Here is a 22,448-nt window from a genome sequence, read left to right as displayed (position 1 = left end):
CCAGTGAACACACAAATGATAACAAAGCAAGACAACCTTATTGCTGATATGGAGAAAGTTTGCTGGCTTGGATAGAAGATCAGACCAGCCACAACATTCCCTTAAGCCAAAGCCTCATCTAGAGCAAGGCCCTAACAAGTCTCTTCAATTCTATTCTATAGTCAAATAGGCTGAGAGAGGTGAGGAAGGTAGCTGCAAAAGAAAAGTAAGAAACTTGCAGAAGTTGGTTCCTGAGGTTTAAGGAAAGAAGCCATCTCCCTAACATAGTACAAGGTGAAGCAGCAAGTGCTGATGGAGAAGCTGCATCAAGTTATCCAGAAGATCTAGCTAAGATCATTGATGAAGGTGGCTACACTAAACAGTAGATTTTCAATGTAAACGAAACAGCCTTTTACTGAAAGAAGATACCGTTTAAGACTTTCATAACTAGAGAAGAGAAGTTGATACCTAGATTCAGAGCTTCAAAGGACAGGCTAACTCTCTTGCTGGGGAGTACCTTAGCTAGTGACTTTAGGTTTAAACCAATGCTCATATGCTATTTTGAAAATCCTAGGGTCTTTAAGAATTATACTAAACCCACTCTGCCTGTGCTGTATAAATGGACACTAAGCCTGGATGACAGCACATGTGTTTACAGCATGGTTTACTGAATATTCAAACCCTACTGTTGAAACCTACCCATAAGAAAAGGTTTCTTTTAAAATATTACTCATTGACTCATTAATATTACTCATTAAAATATTACTCATTGACAATGCACTGATCACCCAAGAGCTCTGATGGAGATATACAAGGAGATTAATGTTTTTATGCCTGCTAACACAATATATATTCTGCAGCCCATGGATCAAGGAGTACTTTTGACTTTGAAGTTTTATTATTTAAAAAATACATTTCATAAGACTATAGCAGCCATAAATAGTGATTGATGGATCTGCACAAAATAAATTGGAAACCTAAAAAAGAGTCACCATTCTAAATGTCATTAAGATGCATGGGAGAAGGTAAAAATAACAACATTACCAGGAGTTTGGAAGAAGTTGATTCTAACTCTCGTGGATAACTTTGAGGGGTTCGGGACTTCAGTGGAGGAAGTAAATGCAGATGTGGTAGAAATAGCAAGAGAACTAGAATTAGAAGAGGAGCCTGAAGATGGGACTTAATTGCTGTAATCTCATGATAAAACTTGAATTTATAAGGTGTTACTTTTTATGGATAAGCAAAGAAAGTGGTTTCTTGAGATAGAATCTACTCCTGTTGAAGATGCTGTGAACATTGTTGAAATGAATGTTCCATAAACCTAATTGATAAAGCAGCAACAGGGTTTGAAAGGACTGACTGCAATTTGAAAGAAGTTCTGTGGGTAAAATGCTATCAAACAGCATAGCATGTGACGGAGAAATCTTTCATGAAAGGAAGAGTCAGTCAATATGGCGAACTTCATTATTGTCTTATTTTAAGAACTTGCCACAGCCATCCTACTCTTTAGTAGCCATCACCTTGACCAGTAAGCAGCCATCAACAACAAGGCAAGACCCTCTATCAGCAAAAAAATTGTAACTCGTGGCTGGGCATGGTGGCTCACACCTGTAACCCCAGCACTTTGGGAGGCCAAGGCAGGAGGATTTCTTGAAGCCAGGAGTTCAAGACCAGCCTGAGCAGCATAGCAAGACTCGGTCTCTATGAAATATATATAAAAAACATTAGCTGGGCTTGGTGACCCATGCCTGTAGTCCCAGCTACTGTGAAGCCTGACACAAGAGGATTCCTTGAGCCTAGCAGTTTGAGGTTACAGTGAAATGTGATTGTGTCATTGTGCTTCACCCTGGGGGACAGAGTAAGACCTTATCTCTAAAAATAAATAAATGAATGAATAAATGAATGATTACAAATCACTAAAAGCTCAGATGACTGTTAGCATTTTTTAATTAAGATAAGTTGGTTTTTTTAGACATAATGCTACTGCATACTTAATAGGCAATGCAATAGACAATAGTACAGTGTAACCATAGCATTTTATATGCACTAGGAAACCAAAAAGTTGTGTGACTTGCTTTTTTACAATACTCACTTCACTACAGTTGTCTGCAACTGAACCTGCATTCATCTCTGAAGTATGCCTATGTGTTTTAAAACATAGCTATTTTATTTATAGTATATTGAAAGATTGCATTTGAGTAGGTGTATATTGATTTATGATTATTTTTTCTTCCTGATGTATAATCTGCTAGGGTATTCAAGTAACGGCCACTACTCCATCAATGAGAGCTGTGAGATTTGAAACTGGATTGATTGAACTGGAACTTTCTAACCGACTTCAAACCAAAGCTTCACCAGGAAGTAGTAGCTATCTGAAACTATTTGGTAAATGCCAAGTGGATTTAAATCTGGCTTTAGGACAAATTGTCAAACATCAAGTGAGTACAGAATATATTGATATTAGAACTGTGGTTTTAAATTTTGTATATCAATTATGCATTGCTATATCTACAAAAATATTTAGTTTAAGTTCCTAAAGTTTCTGATTGTAAATTCTAATGAAAACTCATTTAAGAAAGCTTTTATAATTTTACCTTGGCAGTTCATTGAATATTATGGCAGCATATTGTTATAGTTTAGTATCTTTATAAATATTTTACTTGTAATTGTTTTATGTTATTAAACATTATTTTTTATTTCAATGCCTTGTACTAACATTACTCAGTTCTTAAAATGTTAAATTTATACTTTCTCTATAGAATATTGGCAAGTTTTGCATATGATAATGTTACATATATAAAGTTAAAGAAATAGCAGTTAGTCAAATTCTCTATTTTATAAAAATTTTGCAGCTCATTGGAGTTTGTTTCATTTTTATTTTGCTAAAAATTATTACATAGATTTTAACCTTTTTCCCTCTTTGATTGGAGGCCAAAATGCAATAATGCCAGTCATAGTTTCAAAATTGAATTGCTACAGTAAATATTATGTGGGGGAAAAAATGAACTAAAATTTCTTATCATTTCTAGAAAAAGTAATTTCTTCTAATGGAAACACATTTTGAGAAGTTCTAATTGTTTTAAAACATTTAACACATTGCCATTCAATCTCCTCCTAGCTTTTATATAAACTTTATTTATGACTTCATATTTACCTTTTATGTGGATATTTATATTATATATTAATTTCAAGTATTGAGTATAAGGAATATATCATTAACAATTAAAATTGAGAAGAATATATTTTAGTTTTTTTGGTGAGCAATATCATTAATGGTATTTAGTTTTTTATTAAAATATTTTCCATTATTTGATTTTATTGAGCTTTAAATTTTATTTTAGGTTTATGAGGAAGCTGGTTCTGATTTTCATCAAGTTGCCTATTTTAAAACCAGAATTGGATTAAGAAATGCCCTCCGGGAAGAAATCAGTGGTTCTTCAGATAGGGAAGCTGTGCTTATTACTTTGAATAGACCAATTGTTTATGCACAGCCTGTGGCCTTTGATAGAGGTAAGATTAAACTATCTTATAGGATTTAGAAATGTTTTGGTAATGCTAGATAAAAATCATCTCTAGTTTACAAGTGCAAATGCTTGACAGCTGAATGTCTCCTAAATCTAAAATGTGGACATTCAAAAAAAAAGTTTTTTGCTTATTCCCTTCAATTTTTAAAAATTTTTTATATTTTAAAGTTATTTTGCTTTCTATATAGATACATAAGAGTTTCTGATTCAAAATTTTTAATTATAATTTTTTTGATAACTAATGCATAAGAGTTTCTGATTCAAAATTTTTAATTATAATTTTTTGTTTTGATAACTAATGCACCTATTTATGTTTTTGCACTATGTTTATTTATTTGTTCAATACATATTTATAATGTAAATATTAAAAAGTAGAATTAAAAGATGGACAAAAGGATCAAGGAACTTTCAGTCCAGTGGAAAAGAGACCAAAGTAGAATAGAAAGTGGAGTTAGAGATGTATGTTCTAGCATCTGAGGAAGTCTCTAACTTTGCCTGTGCTTTTCAAAGGAGAAACTAATTCTTCAGATTCGACTTTTAGTTAGGAGTTCACCAGGTAGACAAGGAAATGAAAGTTTCTCTAGTTTACCTTTGTATCCTAGAGCCTAGAATAATCCCTGGCGTACAGTAAGAACTAAATAAACATTTGCAAAATGAGAGAGATGTGAATGTGTCTGTGAGCACACAGGTCTTAGAAAATATAGTAGTAGCTTTCATAAAAGAAAATAATGGAAAAGCAGGCTGAAGAGGTAGACAGGGTCTAATTAATGTAGATTGGGCAAATATGTTTGAATTGTACTGTAAAGGTAATGAGCCATTTATGAAACCATTTAAGATTCCAATCTGTGAGAGCATAAGCTGGTATTAATAATAAGATCTGTTTGTTAGAAAATTGCCCATTTGGGAATGTTACAGATGACGGTTTATTTTGCCAAGTCCTGTGCACATGTTTTTCATTTCTCATTTTACTGACTTCTCATCAGCTTTCACCAGCTCTTTAAAGTACTTTCTACCTTTGGTGTCCTTGACACAGTACAGATAGAGTATCAATTATCCAAAATTCTCAGGACTAGAAGTGTTTCAGATTTTGGATTTTTTTCAGATTTTAGAATCTGAATATATATATATATACTCATATATATATTTACATATATATATATATATAATGAGATATATTGGGGATGAGACTCAAGTCTAAACATGAAATTAATTTATGTTTCATATACACCTTATACACATAGCCTCAAGATAATTTTATACAACATTTTTAATAATTTTGTGCATGAAACAGAGTTTTGACTGCTTTTTGACTGCTGTCTGTCACATGAGGTCAAGTGTGGAATTCTCCACTTGTGGAGTCATCATGTTAGCACTCAAAAAGTTTTGGATTTGGGAGCATTTTGGATTTCACATTTTCAAAATGGGGCTGCTCAACTTGTACTTGCTTTTCCTTCTGCTTCTGTGGCCCCATCATCTTTATTTCTTTTAGGCTTCTCTGTCTACACAGTGCTATGAAATGAAGGTTTTCCTTCAGATTTATTTATTGTTGACAAGCTCAGACATCCTTGATCTTTCTCTTTATATCAAATCCTTTTAATGTATATCCCTAGCATTATGTACCTCTCCTTCAAGAATTTTTAAAAGTAGAAAGAGTAAGCTCTACAGATAAGGTCAATTACCGTACTGTTTTTGTTTGGTATTCCATCCCAATGCCTAGCATATAATAGGCATTTCACAAAGAAGTCAATGAATGAAGAAATGGATCTGGATTTTCATCTTTCAGTTGCCTGCTTTCTTTTTCATTTGTTAATGAAAACTGTTGACTATATATCCTCTTAGATCCTTTCTAATTCTAATGTGATGGTTTTCTGAGAGTAATTTGTATTAATCAACAGGATTTTGCAGCTGTTGAATTTACTTACCATAAAGATTTACAGTGTTGATTTTAATTTTTTTCTGCCCTGCCTTAATTATCAAAAGCTGTGCTGTTTTGGCTGAATTATAAGGCTGCCTATGACAATTGGAATGAACAACGAATGGCTTTACATAAGGATATTCATATGGCTACAAAGGAAGTAGTAGATATGCTACCTGGCATCCAGCAAACATCAGCCCAGGCCTTTGGGACTCTTTTCCTCCAGCTCACTGTCAATGATCTGGGAATTTGCCTACCTATCACAAATACTGCACAGGTACAAAAAATCAAGTCATATTCCAGAATTAAGAGCCAAGCATTTCTACTTGACCATTTCTAAGTATATAGAGTATCACAATAATTTTTTCAGGATGACAGCTTATAATGGTATAATAGATAGGAAGCTTAGTAGACTTTAGTAGATAGCAAGTAAGATTGAACTCCTTCAACTATTATTCATCTCTAGTGTGTTAAATCTGAATTGCATGAGACTTTTCTCTGAAGCACTCTGATATGCTTCAGAACAGTGATAAAATTAACACCCATTTGATAACACTTATTTTTTACTTTAATAAATAAGCTTAGTTTTCAAAATCTTTGTTTTTTAGGAAATAAATCTTTGGTATAGACTTGTTTATAAAATGGAAATAAAAAGATATTTAAAAATACTATTTAATAAACTCATCTATAGTAGAGTAGGGAATTCCAAAATGCTTTTAAACTATAGTATTTAATGCTAATGAAACTTCAAAGTTATGAATACACCTGGGTAAATTAAGCATTTTCTCTTCATAATTTAGAAGCAAGTCTCAGAAATATATATTTGCATGTATATGGGCGTACAAGAGAGAAAAGTACTATGAATACCTGTCAGGCCAAGAAGCAACAGTTACAATAGTCAAATACAAGAGGTCTATATTTTACTGTTAGAATTTACTTTAAATAACCTGTAATCCATTACTGAATGAATTTATCTTTTAGAATCCTGTTTGGTAAGATGGTGTTAAGAAAAACTTTGGGTTGAGGATGGGCAACATTGGTATGTTTGTTTTTCAGGAAATGAAATATGGTAATTTTTAATAGTGTGCCAGACAGGGCTTAGGAAGGCTGTACACACCAAGGGTTTGTCGTAGTGAGAGTGCTCCCCATCACTAAAAGAGAGGCTTGAGAAAAGTAGGTAATTAGCCCTTTGCAAATTAAGTAAGAAAAAATGCACATGGCAAGTGCATTTCACTTGAGTGATTCAATTTTTAAAAGTTATCTTTCTAAGCTGCTTTTTAATGAAGATTTCTAGGCTTGACCTTTTCTAGATTTTTGTTCCTATAAATCCAGTGAGGATTTCTAAATTTCAAAACTTGTCACCTTTTATCTTATGTCTTCTTTAATGTATTTTGCAGTCTAATCACACTGGAGACCTTGACACTGGTTCTGCTTTAGTATTGACCATTGAAAGTACTCTCATCACTGCTTGCTCTTCAGAGTCTCTGGTTAGCAAAGGGCATTTCAAAAATTTTTGTATCCGGTTTGCTGATGGATTTGAGACATCATGGGATGACTGGAAACCAGAAATTCGTGGAGATTTAGTGATGAATGCCTGTGAGTATCCATTATTTTCTATATGAGGTTAGAACTTTAAAAAGTAATATAGTAAGTCTACATTTGTAAAACTAAAGGATGTTCAGATATAGGAGGGTTTTTAGACTTTGAGAAAGAAGGGCTATTTCTAGTTAAAGGTAACAAAACATGTTTGTGAAAAACTGCAGCTTTCAGTAATTTTGGGAAGTAAACCAAGCATTCTTTAACATTTAAAGATTTGCTCACTCCCTGATTTTTCCTGTGATTGATCCATGAATGACAAGATAAAACATCTTGGTTCCATGGGGATCTTGAAAGAAAGTGATAATTGCTTAAGATCTAATTCCTTATAAAACACAGAAAAGGTTGTATAATAGCTAGGACCAGAAACTCCATCCTTAATTAATACTGACATGAAAAAATCCACATGTCCAAATTTGTAGGAATACAGCGTGTAACATGTGAATTCTTCCAATTCCATTATACTCAGTGTTAGAGGTATAGCTAAAGCTGTGTTTACATGCTATTTTGAAGGTATAGGGATTTATTTGTTTCTGTTTTAATATTTTAAATATTAATAGCATAATTGCTAAAGCATCATTAATCTTTAAAAAGAATAAAAATTATAATTGGGGAATTAAAAGGTTGTGAACTAAAATTCCTCAGCCAATCTTGTAAATTAAGTCATACTTAATTACATCTTAGAAGGTGCTATGCCATTGTTTATGCAATTTTTTTCCCTCTCTCCACTAGAGGGAAATCTTTCCATCTGGGTTTTCTTTGAAGAACCAGAAACCTTTTCATTGTTTTTATACCAAAAACTGAAGTTTTAACATTCAATGTTTAGCTAAAATTATAGGTGAAATTCTTGATTTTGATGTGTAGAGAAGGAAAAATATCTTTGCCTTCTACCTTTTTAGGTTCTCTGTGGGACCCCTCTTACAAAAAACAGCTTAATGGGAGAAAAGCAAACCGACTGACTTAATACAAGTTTTATGTGACATGGGAACTTTTATAAGACAGTGAAGTCCCAAACAAATGGTTAAACTTGAGTGTTTTTATACTGGGTTTGATGAAGAATGAACAGTTGTAGAAAACTTCAAGAGAACAAAAAGGGGTTTTAGTCAAGGGCAGTAAACTGGGAGAAACTTAGCAAGGCCTATTTGTTCAGGCCATTGTTCAGCATCCCTTCCTTTCAGAGATAAGAATACTCCTTTTCCCTGGATTTAGATAGGTAGGGCACCTCTCCTTCACAGGAAGGTCAGAATCATTTCTTTTAGAGTACAATATTTAGTCACAAGAATATTTTTATTGAAAACTATTGCTGGGGTTATCTTTGTGCAGGTGTAGTTCCAGATGGCACCTATGAAGTATGTTCACGAACTACAGGACAAGCAGCAGCTGGTAGGTTCACATTCAGTATTACTTTTGTTACATGTATCAGATAGACTTCTGCCTTTATCTTAGTGGCAAAATAATCTTTTAGCTAAGCTAATTCTGGTGTTCACTAATATTTTAAAAAATTATTTTGCACGCAGAGTGATGGAAACTTACAAAGGGAGAGGCTGGGAGGTGTTGAGGGATGATGGGGTACAATGTATACTACTCAAATGATGGGTACACCAAAAGCCCAGACTCCACCACTATACAATATATACATGTAACAGAATTCAACTTGTACCTCCAAAATCTATTAAAATAAAAAACTGTTTTGTAATAGTTAACAATTATTAAATTAGACACCTAATGTGTACACTGCAAAATGTTTTGGGAAAGATGAAGGTGAGTAAAATATACTTTCTATCTTCCATACATTTAAATTTTGATTATATAAAGTTTATGCAGCAAAATTACATTAAAGTAAGTATTATGTACAATAAAATAAATAATAATAAATAATAATAATAAAAAGAAAATTCAGGCAGAGAGAATAACATCAACCATGATGTTAAAGCACAGCGTCTACTTAGAGTTTTCCAATTGGGCTGAAACAGAGAGTTATGTGAAAAGTAAGATGGGAAAATGTTAAATGCTAAATTAAGGAGTTTAAACTTGATTTGGTAGGCAGTGGGAAGGCCACTGCATGATTTTGAAGGCAGATGGTGACACTATCAAAGGGACACTTTCAATGTTTAGAGGATAAAAAAAACCGAGGAAACTAGTTAGAACATAACTATGGAAGTAGTAACTTGTCTTGACTAAAATGATAGTGGAATGTAAATTTTTATTTCACTCTTATAAAATTGGACAGGGTGAGCTAAAGAGAGATACTTATTTAAGGGCTCTTAAAATGTTGAGAGTAGTAGAAACTGATTAAGGTTAGTAGATTTACAGGCTCTCTCTACTATTCCATGTTATCTTCCTAGCCTCAGTGCTGATCCTAAGTAAGTTATCTCAGAAAGCACCAAGGCCGATAGTCCCCATTGACAGAGAACTGAAAAAGTTAGAAAATTTCCAGCAGCAATTTTAGAAGGAAAGGGTGATGACTGAAGCAAACAAACATATTGGGAGAGAGGTCACATAAAAGTCTTTGTCCAGACTCTTGTTTATAAGTAACAACAACCCACTCAAGTCAGCTTAACCAAAGGGTTAAATGATATTTGAAGATTAAAATTAAACTTAGGAATGGCTATTTCAGGGAAGAGAAAGAACTAGTCAATTCAGAGACCTTTGGAACTGCTGGGATCAAGATCCCAACTGTCACCAGGATCTTTCCAGCTCTTGTCTTTGCTCCTCGATGGCCGCTTCATTTTTTTTTAAAAAAAACTGATGACCTCTTCCTTACACATGGCAGGAAGCGTGGTTGCCTTGAGCTCATGAGCTTCATTTCCCCATCCTCAGTCATTAGAGATGGACCAACCTTTTCTGAAGTCCAGGGAAAGATTCTTATTTTTCTAGCTTTGACTTTTACCTGGACCAGTTACTTAATTAATTCTGTCTAATGAGCTAGGGTCATGGCAATTCCTACTATAGCTGTGGGATGGTATATCAGCTTGGGGATAGGGGAAGGAATCTGAAGGAAAAAGAAGGGTTCTAAACAGAGAAAACAATAGATGTACACTATACGTATAGGAAAATCAATCCCGTATTCTAATGTTTCTGACAAATCTAGCTGTGAAAGACATTAGTTTATATATATGCCCATTATCCACTTTATCACTTAATTGCAGAATTATTTAAATTCCTATACTCAGGACTTACCAAATATGCCATTTCTGTATTTAAACAGAAAGTAGTAGTGCTGGAACCTGGACACTCAATGTATTGTGGAAAATGTGTGGGATTGACGTCCACATGGATCCTAACATTGGCAAAAGGCTCAATGCTCTGGGCAATACCCTTACAACACTAACAGGAGAGGAGGACATAGATGACATTGCTGACTTAAATTCAGTGAACATAGCTGACCTGTCAGATGAGGATGAAGTTGATACTATGTCTCCCACTATCCATACTGTAAGTAAACTCATTGTTAAAATTTTTCAGGACTGGCTTTTACCCCAAGACAGGGTTATTATTAATTCAGTGTTATTTAATATATTACACTTGCTATTTGTGGAGGAAGGAGAAGGGAGTAGTGGTTCCCTGTGTCTACATTTCATAATATTATCTTTTAATCAGGTTCTGTGTTTCATAGTGCCTGTTTTCCAACTTGTGCCTTAACCTGTAGGTAATGTAATAATATTAAAAGTGAAGTACAGGCAAATGTAGAGAGACAGAAAGTAGACTAGTGGTTGCCTAGGACTGGGAGAGTAAGGAGTAGGGCAGGAGAGGAGAGTGGCAAGAGACTGTTAATAGGTATGAGGTTTCTTTGAGGGCGATGAAAATGTTCCCAAATGAGATTGTGATGAAGGTTGTATAACTTTGTGAATATACTAAAAATGACTTGAATTGTACATTTTAAATGGTTGAATTTTATGGCATGTGAATTAAATCTCAATAAGATGCTAAAAAATGAATCTCAAAAAAAGAAAAGTACACACAAAATGAAAGTATACATTTTTAAAGTATTTATTTCCAGCTATATTATACATCTATACATTCTATGATATAAAGTTATTTAGTAGCCAAGAAGAAAGTTTTGCTTTCATTCTGATATTGATTTTTTTAATTATTTTAAACCTCTTTTAACTATTGTACCATGAAATAGTTTTTTTCTTGGAAAGAAGGTTTTAAAAAATTAATATCACCATTTATTATTTAGAACTCAGATGGAAGTTCAGTAAGTGGAGATGGCCACAAGCTCACCTTTGGGCAGCGAATTGTAAATCATCTACTAGGCCTGAAGCCCCCAAATCAGCGCTATTCTGTTCCTGCAGAGTATCTGTGTGACCCAGAGATGTGGGGCTCCCCTCAGTCTAGCCAGTCTCATTTGAAAGCATGCAGAGCACACTCATGGGGAAATGTATGTAGCAACTCAATAGATTCCTTATGAAAATGAAGAGATTTGAATCAATGGGGAATTCCAATCATATTACTTAATATAGATGACCTTGATTCTTGCATGCTTACTTTGATTTAAGGTACTAATTTTGTGATAGTATAGATTTGCTGGGTTACCTGAGGGTGATGATGGTATTGACAGATATGATTTCAATTTTTTCAGGAAGCTGTAGATTATCGAAGACAAGGAGCATCTTCTAGCCAGTCAGGAGAACTTAGAGGAAGAAAAATTATGAAGCGCATAGTGGATATCAGAGAACTGAATGAACAGGCCAAAGTAATAGATGATCTTAAGTATGTATAGTGATTTTAATTTAATATAATGTTCCCTAATAATGGAATCATGGATGTTAAATGTGGAGGAAATGATTTGGACTAATACAAACCCTTTAGTTTTTCAGTGATAATCACCGGGGTCCAGCGAAGTTTAGTAATTGGTTTGAGATCATATATTTCATTAGTGATAAAGTTAGACCTGAGATCTTCATCTAGTTCTTTTCACAACTCTTTATTTCTGAGAACTTTATGACTGATTTTACATCACAAATATTTATCTCTACATGTATATGTATACTTACACATATCTTCACATGCATTTATAAATATATGCATTATTCTTTTTCTAACATTAGTATTTCCAGAAGGCAGTTTTTTAGAGGGAGAAAACAGCATTAACTATCTATTGTGTGTGTGAGTTTGACATATGTTATCTCAATTGGATCCTTATAACATTTCTGTGAGGTTAGAAGGCATTATCCAAACTTTATTGATAAGAAAATTGGCTGAGAGAAGTTAAAGAATTGCAGTTTAAACTTGTGTCTGAATTAAAAGTTTATGCTTTTTATTTATTTATTTGTCACCTATATTAGTATTTCTGAAGACTGAGGTGTGGGAGTAGGGTGAGTCATGAGGGGATAGTAGGTGGTAGTAATTTTTTTTCTATATTTGTTGCCCATTGGATAGTACTGATACTTCCTAAGAATAAACATTCTTCTTCCTAAACTTAGAAATTTTTGTTTTTCCAAAAGATAATGGTCATGCCTCATCTTTTCTAATCTGTATACATGTACACCTTTGTGTGTGTGTGTGTATGTGTATGTGTTTACATTCATGGACTATAACACAGATATGCACATTTTGTACAGTAAAACTTGCCTAGAACTTTTTAGGCTTTAATTTTGCCTAAACCTTGTCTGTAAATTATCATACTGTGATTCACATTTTCCTATTGAGTTATATTATAATTTGAGTTTTGTTCTCCAGGGAAAAAGTGACTTGTAGCAAAATATACTCTTCCTCCAAAATCTTACCTGAGGCTTTTATTATATGTAGAATTTTACATATAGACATTTTTCTGCAGAGTGGGTCTTTGGTTTTCATAAGATTGCCAAAGAAACTCTTGATGCAGCAATGGGCAAGAAACATTTCCTCAAACGTTAGAGAGAGGTTTTTAAATTTGCCAGATATGAAGGTTAAACTTATAGAGGATTTTGGCCTGTCCATATATAATCTTTGGTATTCTAACGAGTCAAAGAATTAAAAAGGAGCAAATAAAAATCAATCTTATTTCATTACTTCTTTACAATAATTTGTTTTGCATCCAGAAAATTAGGTGCAAGTGAAGGAACCATAAACCAGGAAATTCAACGTTACCAACAGTTAGAATCTGTGGCTGTGAATGACATTCGTAGAGATGTTCGTAAAAAATTACGGAGATCCAGTATGCGAGTGAGTAAACATTTAAGAATTTTATTAAAGTAGACTTTTAAAAATTGTTTTTCTTTATGAAACTTACCTATGATGATGCTTATCTTGTTCTCTTTTTTCTTCCAAAGTTGGTGATAATACCATCTAATTTTTTTCATACCGTATCTACTTACCAGGCACTGTTTAAAGCACTTTGCATTTAACAGCCCATTAAATCCTCACAATGCCCCTATGAGGCAGCTTGTATTATTTTCCCATTTTAAAGATGAGGAAACAGACACACAGAGAGGTCAGGTAATTTGACCAAGATTTTATGGCCAGTAATCCTGGGGGAGCCAAGATTCAAACCCAGGTAGTGGGACTCTGTAGTCTATGCCCTTAGTCACTGTGTTTTGTCTGCCTTTCATGAAATCACACTTGCTTTTTAGTCTCTAATGTGAACTCAGAAAAAAAATGTGAACTCTGAAATCTTTTGAGATGTCCATTCTTCCCTTATCCCATTCTCCGTGGTCAGAATTTACCTTTCAGCCACTGTATACACTTAGCACTTTATTCTTATCTTTATGTTTTACAGGTTTAGTTGCCCTCACTAAAGTTTGAGTCTAGTAGTGGAAAACTTTTTTTTAAACCATTTTCCCCATTTTTTTTAGTAAAAATCAATTTTTAGAGCAGTTTTAGATTCACAGCAAAATTAACAGGACAGAGATTTCCCATATAACCTCTGCCAGTACACATGTATAGCCTCCCTCATTATCAATATCCTCTACCAGAGTGGTACATTTATTACTACTCCTGTCCTACGCTAATACATCATCATCCAAAGACCATAATTTATATTAGGGTTCACTGTTGGTGTTGTACATTGAGTTTGGACAAATGTACAATGACATGTATCTCCTATTATAATACCAAACAGAATAGTTTCACTGCCCTAAAAATTCTTTGTGCTCTGCCCACTCATCCCTTCCATCCCCATTCCCCTGGCAATTACTGATTTTTTTTATTATCTCCATAAGTTTTCCCTTTCCATAATGTCATACAGTTAGAATCATACCAATCATATGTAGATTGGTATGATTTATTTACCGCAGTTCCTTTGATCTGATAAGTCATTTCTGTCCATCAAGAAAAGATTACCAGGCATACAAAAGGCAAAATACACAATCTGAAGAGACAGAACAAGCATCAGAACTAGACATAGCAGGGATGTTGGAATTATTGGATCATATGATTAATATGCTAAGGGTTCTAATAGATAAAGTACATAGCATGCAAGAATGGTTGGGTAATGTAAGTAGAGAGATGGAAATCCAAAAGAAATGCTAGAGATCAAAAACACTGACAGAAATGAATGACTTGAGCTTATTAGTAGACTCGACACAGCTGAAGAAAGAATCGCTGAGCTTGAGAATGTATCATAGAAACCCCAAAAACAGAAGAGCAAAGAGAACAGAGACTGAAAAAACAAACCAAAAAAACTACAAAACTTTGACAAAAGAAATTAGCAAAGAACTAAATAACTTAGTAGTAGAATTTTCTTTTATCTAAAGTCAAATATTACAATAGTAAACAATCTACCACAGTCACCTTTTTTCTCTCCCATTTCGTTAGGCTGCTTCACTAAAGGATAAGTGGGGTTTGGGTTACAAACCAAGTTATAGCCGATCAAAAACCATTTCTGCTTCTGGAAGACCACCTCTTAAACGAATGGAAAGGGCAAGGTAATGTATATTTCAGTCAATGAAACAAGTAATAAAACTGCTGACTCTTTTACCAAGGTACACTACATTTTTTATTGTGTTCTAATTATAAAATTCAGAAAATAAAAATGGACCTTATTAGTAAAATAACAATAATAATGAATATTATCAAACTTAGAAATTTATTTGAGAAATTTCTTTATCACATTTATACCACAATGGAGTGTGTTCTTTTTAGTAATGAAGTACACTGCTGTTTAGACAAGTTTTGTGTGTAAATGTACAGACTATTCAAAGAAATGAAAATATGCATACTGGTAGCAACTGCTCTAAATTTGTCAATTTAGAAAAGGTATGATTGCACACACATTTAACATATGGAAATTTAACATATTGTTGAAGTAAAACACTGTCTTATTAGTAAATTAGCACTACAAAGTAAGATGCATAAATTTTTTTGTGTGGCTTAGTTTTAGAAAAATCTTGAGTTAATCAAAACATTAAGTCTTTTTTATGGGATGCTAAAAGTTAAGAAATGGAATGCACAAAGTTCAATCCTTTGTTACAGTAAATATTTATAAACAGAATGTTAATGCCATTAATCAGACTTTTGTAAAGTCCATGAATATTTTTTAAATGAGAATATTAATGTTTTATAACTTTATATTTTACTTATAGTTCTCGAGTAGGAGAAACTGAAGAGCTCCCAGAAATCCGTGTGGATGCAGCATCTCCTGGACCCAGAGTAACTTTTAATATCCAGGACACAGTAAGATATCATTTATTAGAGATATGCATTACTAAATAGTTTTTACAAATTACAAAATTATGATATTATACAGTTTCAAAATCCTAAATGTTGCCTACAATGAAATAGTAGATTGTCATGGTTAAGCTATTTGTTACCAACCACTGGGGTCCTGCCTCGTGTCATCATCTGAGAGCCATGTATCAGGTGTTAGTGTTTTACATGCACAATAAAGTCTCTATAACTGCTTTCTGTTAGGTAGAATTGTTTTTATTGAATAATTTTTCTTTCAAGTGGGGATCCACACAATATAAACATAGAATATTTGTACTTATTCATGTCTTTTAGTTCAACATATATATATATATATAATAGCAGAAACCAGAATCAAAGTTGTATTCTAATTCATAGCATGTTAAAATTTATATTAGAATGTTTTTAGTTTTTGTATGTTTGTTTGCTTTTAAACCATTGCTTGTTTTTTATTTTTCATAAGTTTTTTTTAATTTTCTTATTATTTTAATTAAGTTGAAAAATACAGTATGGGGAAGTACACCACAATCCAGCTGTCCTGGGGAAGGGTATTTTCAGGTACTTGTTAAGAACAACATAAATTTGCTTTAAAACTAATTAACCACCCTGAAAATCTGCTTTCAAAATGTCTTCCTCTCATTTCAAACTAAACTCAGAGCTCAAAAGTTTAAGATTGTTTGAATTCTTTTTGATCATGTATATTTCATAAGGTCTTGCATGCATTTACTTTAGTGTTATGCTTCTATACAGTTTAATATTATTTTAATCTTCATAATTAAGTCTAAATCAGCTTATCAAATCAGTTCAACCAAATCATAAACAAAAAACTGCAATTTATTAGCTATTTGCTAATCCCTAAGTGAATCAGGTTTTCCTTACATTCAACTACAAAATGAATCTTTTCAAAAACAAAGATTAGTTATTTATTTCAAATTAGAATCAAACTTAATTCAGAACATATTAATCACTGAATATTATTTCTTTTGAGCCACTAGTATAAAAGCATTTATAAAACTATTCATTTTAAAAATTATTCTCATGTTCAACACTGTAGAAAATGTGCTATACAATCACTTATCATTTTTATAAGCCAAATATTTTCTTTGAATATAAACCATAAAAAGTTACAATTAACTTTTAACATATTTTATACCAGATATATAAATCTTTGTCTAGAATTTTTCTGTCAATTTATACTTAAAAAGGCACTTACTCTAATATATTTTGTTCCCTTTTCCTCACTCTTTTTAAGCATGAGTCTGAACACATACCCTATAGTTCTACTGAATTCAGTCAAAACTGGATTTTATTTTAGAACTATTTAGGACATCTTTTTTCTTATTAAAAAAATCATGGAAAGAAATCATTTACACGAATTGAATGGATTTTGCTAATTAGGTGATTCTTAAAGGAATTAATATTTGAAATGATTCAGGTCCTATTTTTAAATAGCATATCCTGCTTCTAAAACAATGGCATTAAAAATTATAAATTAGATAATAGATATGAGTTAATATATTAGATATTTCTAATCATAAATTAGAAAATAGGTAATTAAGGTATGGTTAAATATGAAATAAATATAAAAACAAAGAGATAGTAATCTATATAAACTCTTACCACAGTTTTAAAAATTGGAAAATGTTCTAACAAAATCTGATTTACTTGTTTACTTAATAACATGTATACTATATAAAATAACACTTGGATTCTGCAAATGTTTGAAATTTTGATTGCAGGATTTCACTATGTATCTAATAGCATCCAATAGTTTTCAGTAATATATCGCACATAAATTACCTTGCACATTATACTTTACAGAGCCTTATTCTCAAACAATACTCAAGCAACTCTATGAAGCTAGGGATCAAAATCAAGTTGTACAAAGTTTTGAGGGGTTTTTGATTTTTTTTTTTGTTTGGTTTTATTTTTTTGTTTTGGGGTTTGTTTTTTTTTAACCTACTTAAATACAGTGACCTCCTGGTGAAATTGTCAGTTATTGACATGGTGTTTAATACAAACTATAGTTGTCCTTTGGTATCTCTGGGGGATTGGTTCCAGGATACCCATAGATGCCAATATCCACAAATGGTCAAGTCTCTTATATAAAATAGCATAGTATTTGCATATAACCAATGCACATCTTCTCATGTATGTTCAATCATCTGTAAATTACTTATAATACCTAATACAATATAAATGCTACCTAAAGAGTTGTTATACTACATTTTTATTTGTATTTTTTTATTCTTGTATTGTTATTTTTTATTGTTTTTTCCCCAAAATATTTTAATCTGTAGTTGATTGAATCCATGGGTAGATACAGAGAGCTGATTGTATTTACCTTAAAATACAGCATTCTTAAGTCATTGATTGATACATATTTTATTACTCAACTATTAATATTTATACATAATTCTTCAATCCATGAAGGGCTCATTTTAAAAAGATATACCAAAAAAAATCTAGCATGATGAGATATTACTAATAATACATTTTGTACTGACACTGCATGCTTTTTGATCACTAATTGCTCTTGCCATTCTGATTTACAGTTGATCACGTTTGTTTCCACATTTAATTTCTGCTTTAAAGAATTATAATGTGTACTAATTAATATGATAATGTATGTTTATATAAACTAAAATTTCACTGTGATTTTTAGTGTGTCAGTGATGTAACTTTCTGTGGTTTGACCTTCTGCTTCCTTCTTCAGTGTACCATTTTATATGTTCATATATCTGACCTTTCTTTCAGTTCAGAGTGAGGAAATTCAACTCTGAGAGAATTTTTAAATGTTTAAACTTATTTAGTTTCTCTGTTTCTTTTTTTAGTTGAGAAGGAACTTGAAATACAAATCTGATTCATGTTTTTTGTTTTTACAAATCAGTTTCCAGAGGAGACAGAACTGGACCTTTTGTCAGTAACCATTGAAGGTCCATCCCATTACTCATCAAACAGTGAAGGATCATGTTCCGTGTTCAGTTCTCCCAAAACTCCAGGAGGCTTTTCACCAGGCATTCCTTTCCAACCTGAAGAGGGCCGACGGGATGACAGTTTGTCTTCTTCAAGTGAAGATTCTGAGAAGGATGAAAAGGATGAAGACCATGAGAGGGAAAGGTTTTACATTTACAGGAAACCCTCGTGAGTACCCTTTTTAAGATCTTTAGGTAACATTTCAGAATTTAGAAATGAGCTTAAAGTGTTATATATAAGACTTAATTTTTATAAAAAAAAAAAATCTCTTAATATGCCTAGCTCAAGAGAGACTAAGAGACATATCCCTAGTTTATTAATTTAATTTGGTTCTGTCTGGCATTTTAAAAATTTAAATGGATTTCATCAAATAGCTAACTTTATTCATCTAAGATAATCCTTGTCAAGAAAATGGAAATAAAAATGTGATTACGAGTTAAATAAAGGAGAGGGCTATATTATTCCTGGCATTAAAAAGTAATACATTATAAGGATACACTTAATAGCGAGGTATAGTTAAGAAAAGTAGTAAAGGGAAATGGTTGGCATTGAATGGAAGATTTCAATAAATTCTTGGAAGAAAGAAATAAGAAGAGAAGGTGTTAATGAAATAAAGGACATATATTAATACAAAACCTTGCTCTGAATATGCTCTCAAAAGGAGCTATAACAATCTTTGGAACTGATTTACTTAAACCACCTTCAAGTAAGGTTGTGACAATAATATTAAGAGTTTCAGGTAATGATAATAATGAGAAATTGGCTGAGCCCAAAAATAATAATTGAAAGTTAGTCTTTAAGAAACTTCCCCATCTTCAGTCTCCATTCTGAGCTGTAGGAATTCTTTCCTCCTTTGCCTAGACTGATGCCACTGACTCCTAAATCCCATATATCATCATCTTTTGGTTTATTTGCTCATTTTTCTTGAGGGAATCTTTAAATAACTTATAAGGAAAGCTGTTATGTATGCAGATCTACCTTTTTTCATGCCTAAAATAATTTTTCTGTTTTATATTTGATTGATTATTGGGTTGGGTACAGAATTCTAGTCTGGTAATTATGTCTTTTCCTAAGTAAAAAAATTCCTCCATTATCTTCACTATCAACATTTAGCATATGCTGGTATCCTTTTTGGTTTTGTAAATGTGACTTGGTTTTGTTTGTTTGATGTTTTAATATCTGTTTTCTCTCTGGAAATTTTTAGGGTCTTTTTATTATCTTTACATTTAATTTCACAGTGGTCCAGGTTTGAGTCTCTTATAAACAGTTTTTCTAGGTATTTTGGTATTTCTTAAAACATAAATTTTGAATTTAGTTTTAGGAAAATTATTTTATAGTTGCGTGGATAAATACTTCCCTTTGAGTTTTCTCTTTTGGTAGTAATCCTGAAAGTCAGACATTTGTATTCCTGGACAAATGTTCTATATCTCTTTGCTTTTCTTTCATGCTTTACATTGCCTTTTTAAAAAATATTTTTAGTCAAGTTTGTTGAGATATAATTTATATTAGTTTAATCATATTTTCCAGGCATATAATTGGATAAGTTTTTGAAAAAAATTATTTTAGTAAGAACTCGTAGCATGAGATCTACCCTCTAAACAGATTTTTAAGTGTACAATACAGTATTGTTATCTGTAGGCACAATGTTGTACAGCAGATCTCTATAACTTACTCATCTTGCATAAGATGAATAATCAGGTATGAAACTTCATACCTGATTAATTAGCAACTCCCAACCTCCCTCTCCCTAACCCCTGGCAACTACCATTCTGTTCTTCTATGAGTTTGACTATTTTAGCTATTTCATATAAGTAGAATCATACAGAATTTGTATGTGACTGGCTTATTTCATTCAGTATAATGTCAAGTTCATCCATGTTGTCATATATTGCATTATTTCATTCTTTTTTTTAAGGCTGAATAATATTTCATTGTGTGTGTGTGTGTGTATATATATATATACTTTTTAAAATCTGTTTATCTGTCAGTAGACAATTAGGGTGTTTTCACATCTTGGCTATTGTGAAAAATGCTGTAATTAACACGTGAGTGCTAATGTCTCTTTGAGATCCTGATTTCAGTTCTTTTGGATAAATAACCAGCAGTGGGATTGCCAGATCCTATTTTAGTTCTATTTGTAATTTTCTAAAGAATCTCCATACTGTTTTCCTTAGCAGCTGCACCATTTTGCATTCCTGCCAATAGTGTACAAGGGTTCCATTTTCTCTGCATCATGCCAATACATGTTGCCTTTTGTCTTTATTTAAATGATAGTCATCCTAACATGTGTAAGATGTTATCTCATTGTGATTTTGATTTGCATTTCCCTGACTGATTCTTTGGAGAAATGTTTATTTAAGTCATTAGCCCATTTTTAATTGGGTTATTAGGAGGTTTTGCTTCTTAGTTATAAGAGTTTGTTTTTTTTTTTTTTTTGAGACAGAGTCTCGCTTTGTTGCCCAGGCTAGAGTGAGTGCCGTGGCGTCAGCCTAGCTCACAGCAACCTCAAACTACTGGGCTCAAGGGATCCTCCTGCCTCAGCCTCCCAAGTAGCTGGGACTACAGGCATGTGCCACCATGCCCGGCTAATTTTTTGTATATATTAGTTGGCCAATTAATTTCTTTCTATTTGTAGTAGAGACGGGGTCTCGCTCTTGCTCAGGCTGGTTTCGAACTCCTGACCTCGAGCAATCCGCCCGCCTCGGCCTCCCAGAGAGCTAGGATTACAGGCGTGAGCCACCGCGCCCGGCCAAGAGTTTTTAATATATTTTAGAAATTAACCTTTTATCAGATATATAGTTTACAAACATTTTCTTTCATTCCATGGGCTGCCTTTTCACTGTATTGTTTCCTTTGCTCTGCAGAAGCTTTTTTAGTTTGTTGTCCAACTTGTCTATTTTTGCTTTTGTTTTCTGTGTTTTGGGTGTCATATTCGTGAAATCATTGTGAAGAACAATGCCATGAATTTTTTTTCCTATGTTTTCTTCAAACAGTTTTATAGTTTCAGGTCTTATGTTTAAGTCTTTAATCCATTTTGAGTTGATTTTTTTGTAAGGTATAGCATAGCGGTCCAATTTCATTCTTTTGCATGTGGATATTCAGTTTTCCCAACACCATTTGGTGAAAAGTATATGGGACTAGTTTTCTTTCCTGTTCTTCTGTCTTTTAATACAATCTGGAAAGTAGCATTTAAGTTTTATAATTTGAGAAAATGAAATCTTCTCCCACATACAGGATATACTTCATACACTGGTATCAAACTCCTTAATAGCCATGATTATACCTGTGTCCCCATCACCTAGCACATTGCCTGGCATATAATAGTTACTCAGAACGTACATGTTGAATGAAATGTGACTCAAAACTTAGGAAAAACTTCAATTAGTATGAGCTAGTTGAGTAATTTATGTGAATTTGTAAAATAGTAAAATTATTCACAAACTATTGTTCACATAACACATTGGAAAATAATTTGTTAAAAAGACTTTCTAGTTTACTCCAACATAATAATCAATCCTTCTTTTTCTAGACATACCTCTCGTAAAAAAGCAACAGGTTTTGCTGCTGTTCATCAGCTATTTACAGAACGCTGGCCAACAACACCAGTCAACCGAAGTCTTAGTGGCACAGCTACAGAGAGAAATATTGACTTTGAACTTGACATACGGGTTGAAATTGATAGTGGAAAATGTGTACTCCATCCAACCACCCTTTTACAAGAACATGATGATATAAGTTTGAGAAGGTATGAAATTGGTTGAAAAAGAGTACTTGTAACTTTGTCTTTTAGAGATAGTATTCTTATATCACTGAATTATAACAAACTTCCTCCCCATCCCCAAAATGCA

At 32.7% G+C, this 22,448-nt stretch overlaps 1 protein-coding gene across 7 annotated transcripts in view; it reads left to right on the top strand.

Moving 5' to 3' along the window:
* The window catches only part of BLTP1 (bridge-like lipid transfer protein family member 1), a 188,814-nt gene that overhangs the window by 136,559 nt on the left and 29,807 nt on the right, over window positions 1-22,448 (top strand). For 4 of the 7 annotated variants that reach the window (XM_012784187.2, XM_076010638.1, XM_012784188.2 and 1 more), the window contains 14 exons: window positions 2,232-2,417; window positions 3,321-3,489; window positions 5,484-5,695; window positions 6,816-7,014; window positions 8,338-8,397; window positions 10,223-10,449; window positions 11,198-11,398; window positions 11,600-11,730; window positions 13,041-13,164; window positions 14,755-14,864; window positions 15,522-15,612; window positions 16,120-16,182; window positions 18,515-18,768; window positions 22,130-22,345. In XM_012784187.2, coding sequence (XP_012639641.2) covers window positions 2,232-2,417; window positions 3,321-3,489; window positions 5,484-5,695; window positions 6,816-7,014; window positions 8,338-8,397; window positions 10,223-10,449; window positions 11,198-11,398; window positions 11,600-11,730; window positions 13,041-13,164; window positions 14,755-14,864; window positions 15,522-15,612; window positions 16,120-16,182; window positions 18,515-18,768; window positions 22,130-22,345 — 2,243 coding nt within the window. The remainder of the gene's footprint in view (window positions 1-2,231; window positions 2,418-3,320; window positions 3,490-5,483; window positions 5,696-6,815; window positions 7,015-8,337; window positions 8,398-10,222; window positions 10,450-11,197; window positions 11,399-11,599; window positions 11,731-13,040; window positions 13,165-14,754; window positions 14,865-15,521; window positions 15,613-16,119; window positions 16,183-18,514; window positions 18,769-22,129; window positions 22,346-22,448) is intronic. The other 3 variants (XM_076010639.1, XM_076010640.1, XM_012784193.3) reach the window with 3 other exon arrangements.

The sequence above is a fragment of the Microcebus murinus genome, chromosome 15 (genome assembly GCF_040939455.1).
Source record: "Microcebus murinus isolate Inina chromosome 15, M.murinus_Inina_mat1.0, whole genome shotgun sequence".
Lineage (NCBI taxonomy): Eukaryota > Metazoa > Chordata > Mammalia > Primates > Cheirogaleidae > Microcebus > Microcebus murinus.
Note: the sequence above shows the minus strand (reverse complement) of the source record. Positions and strands in the feature narration are given on the sequence as shown.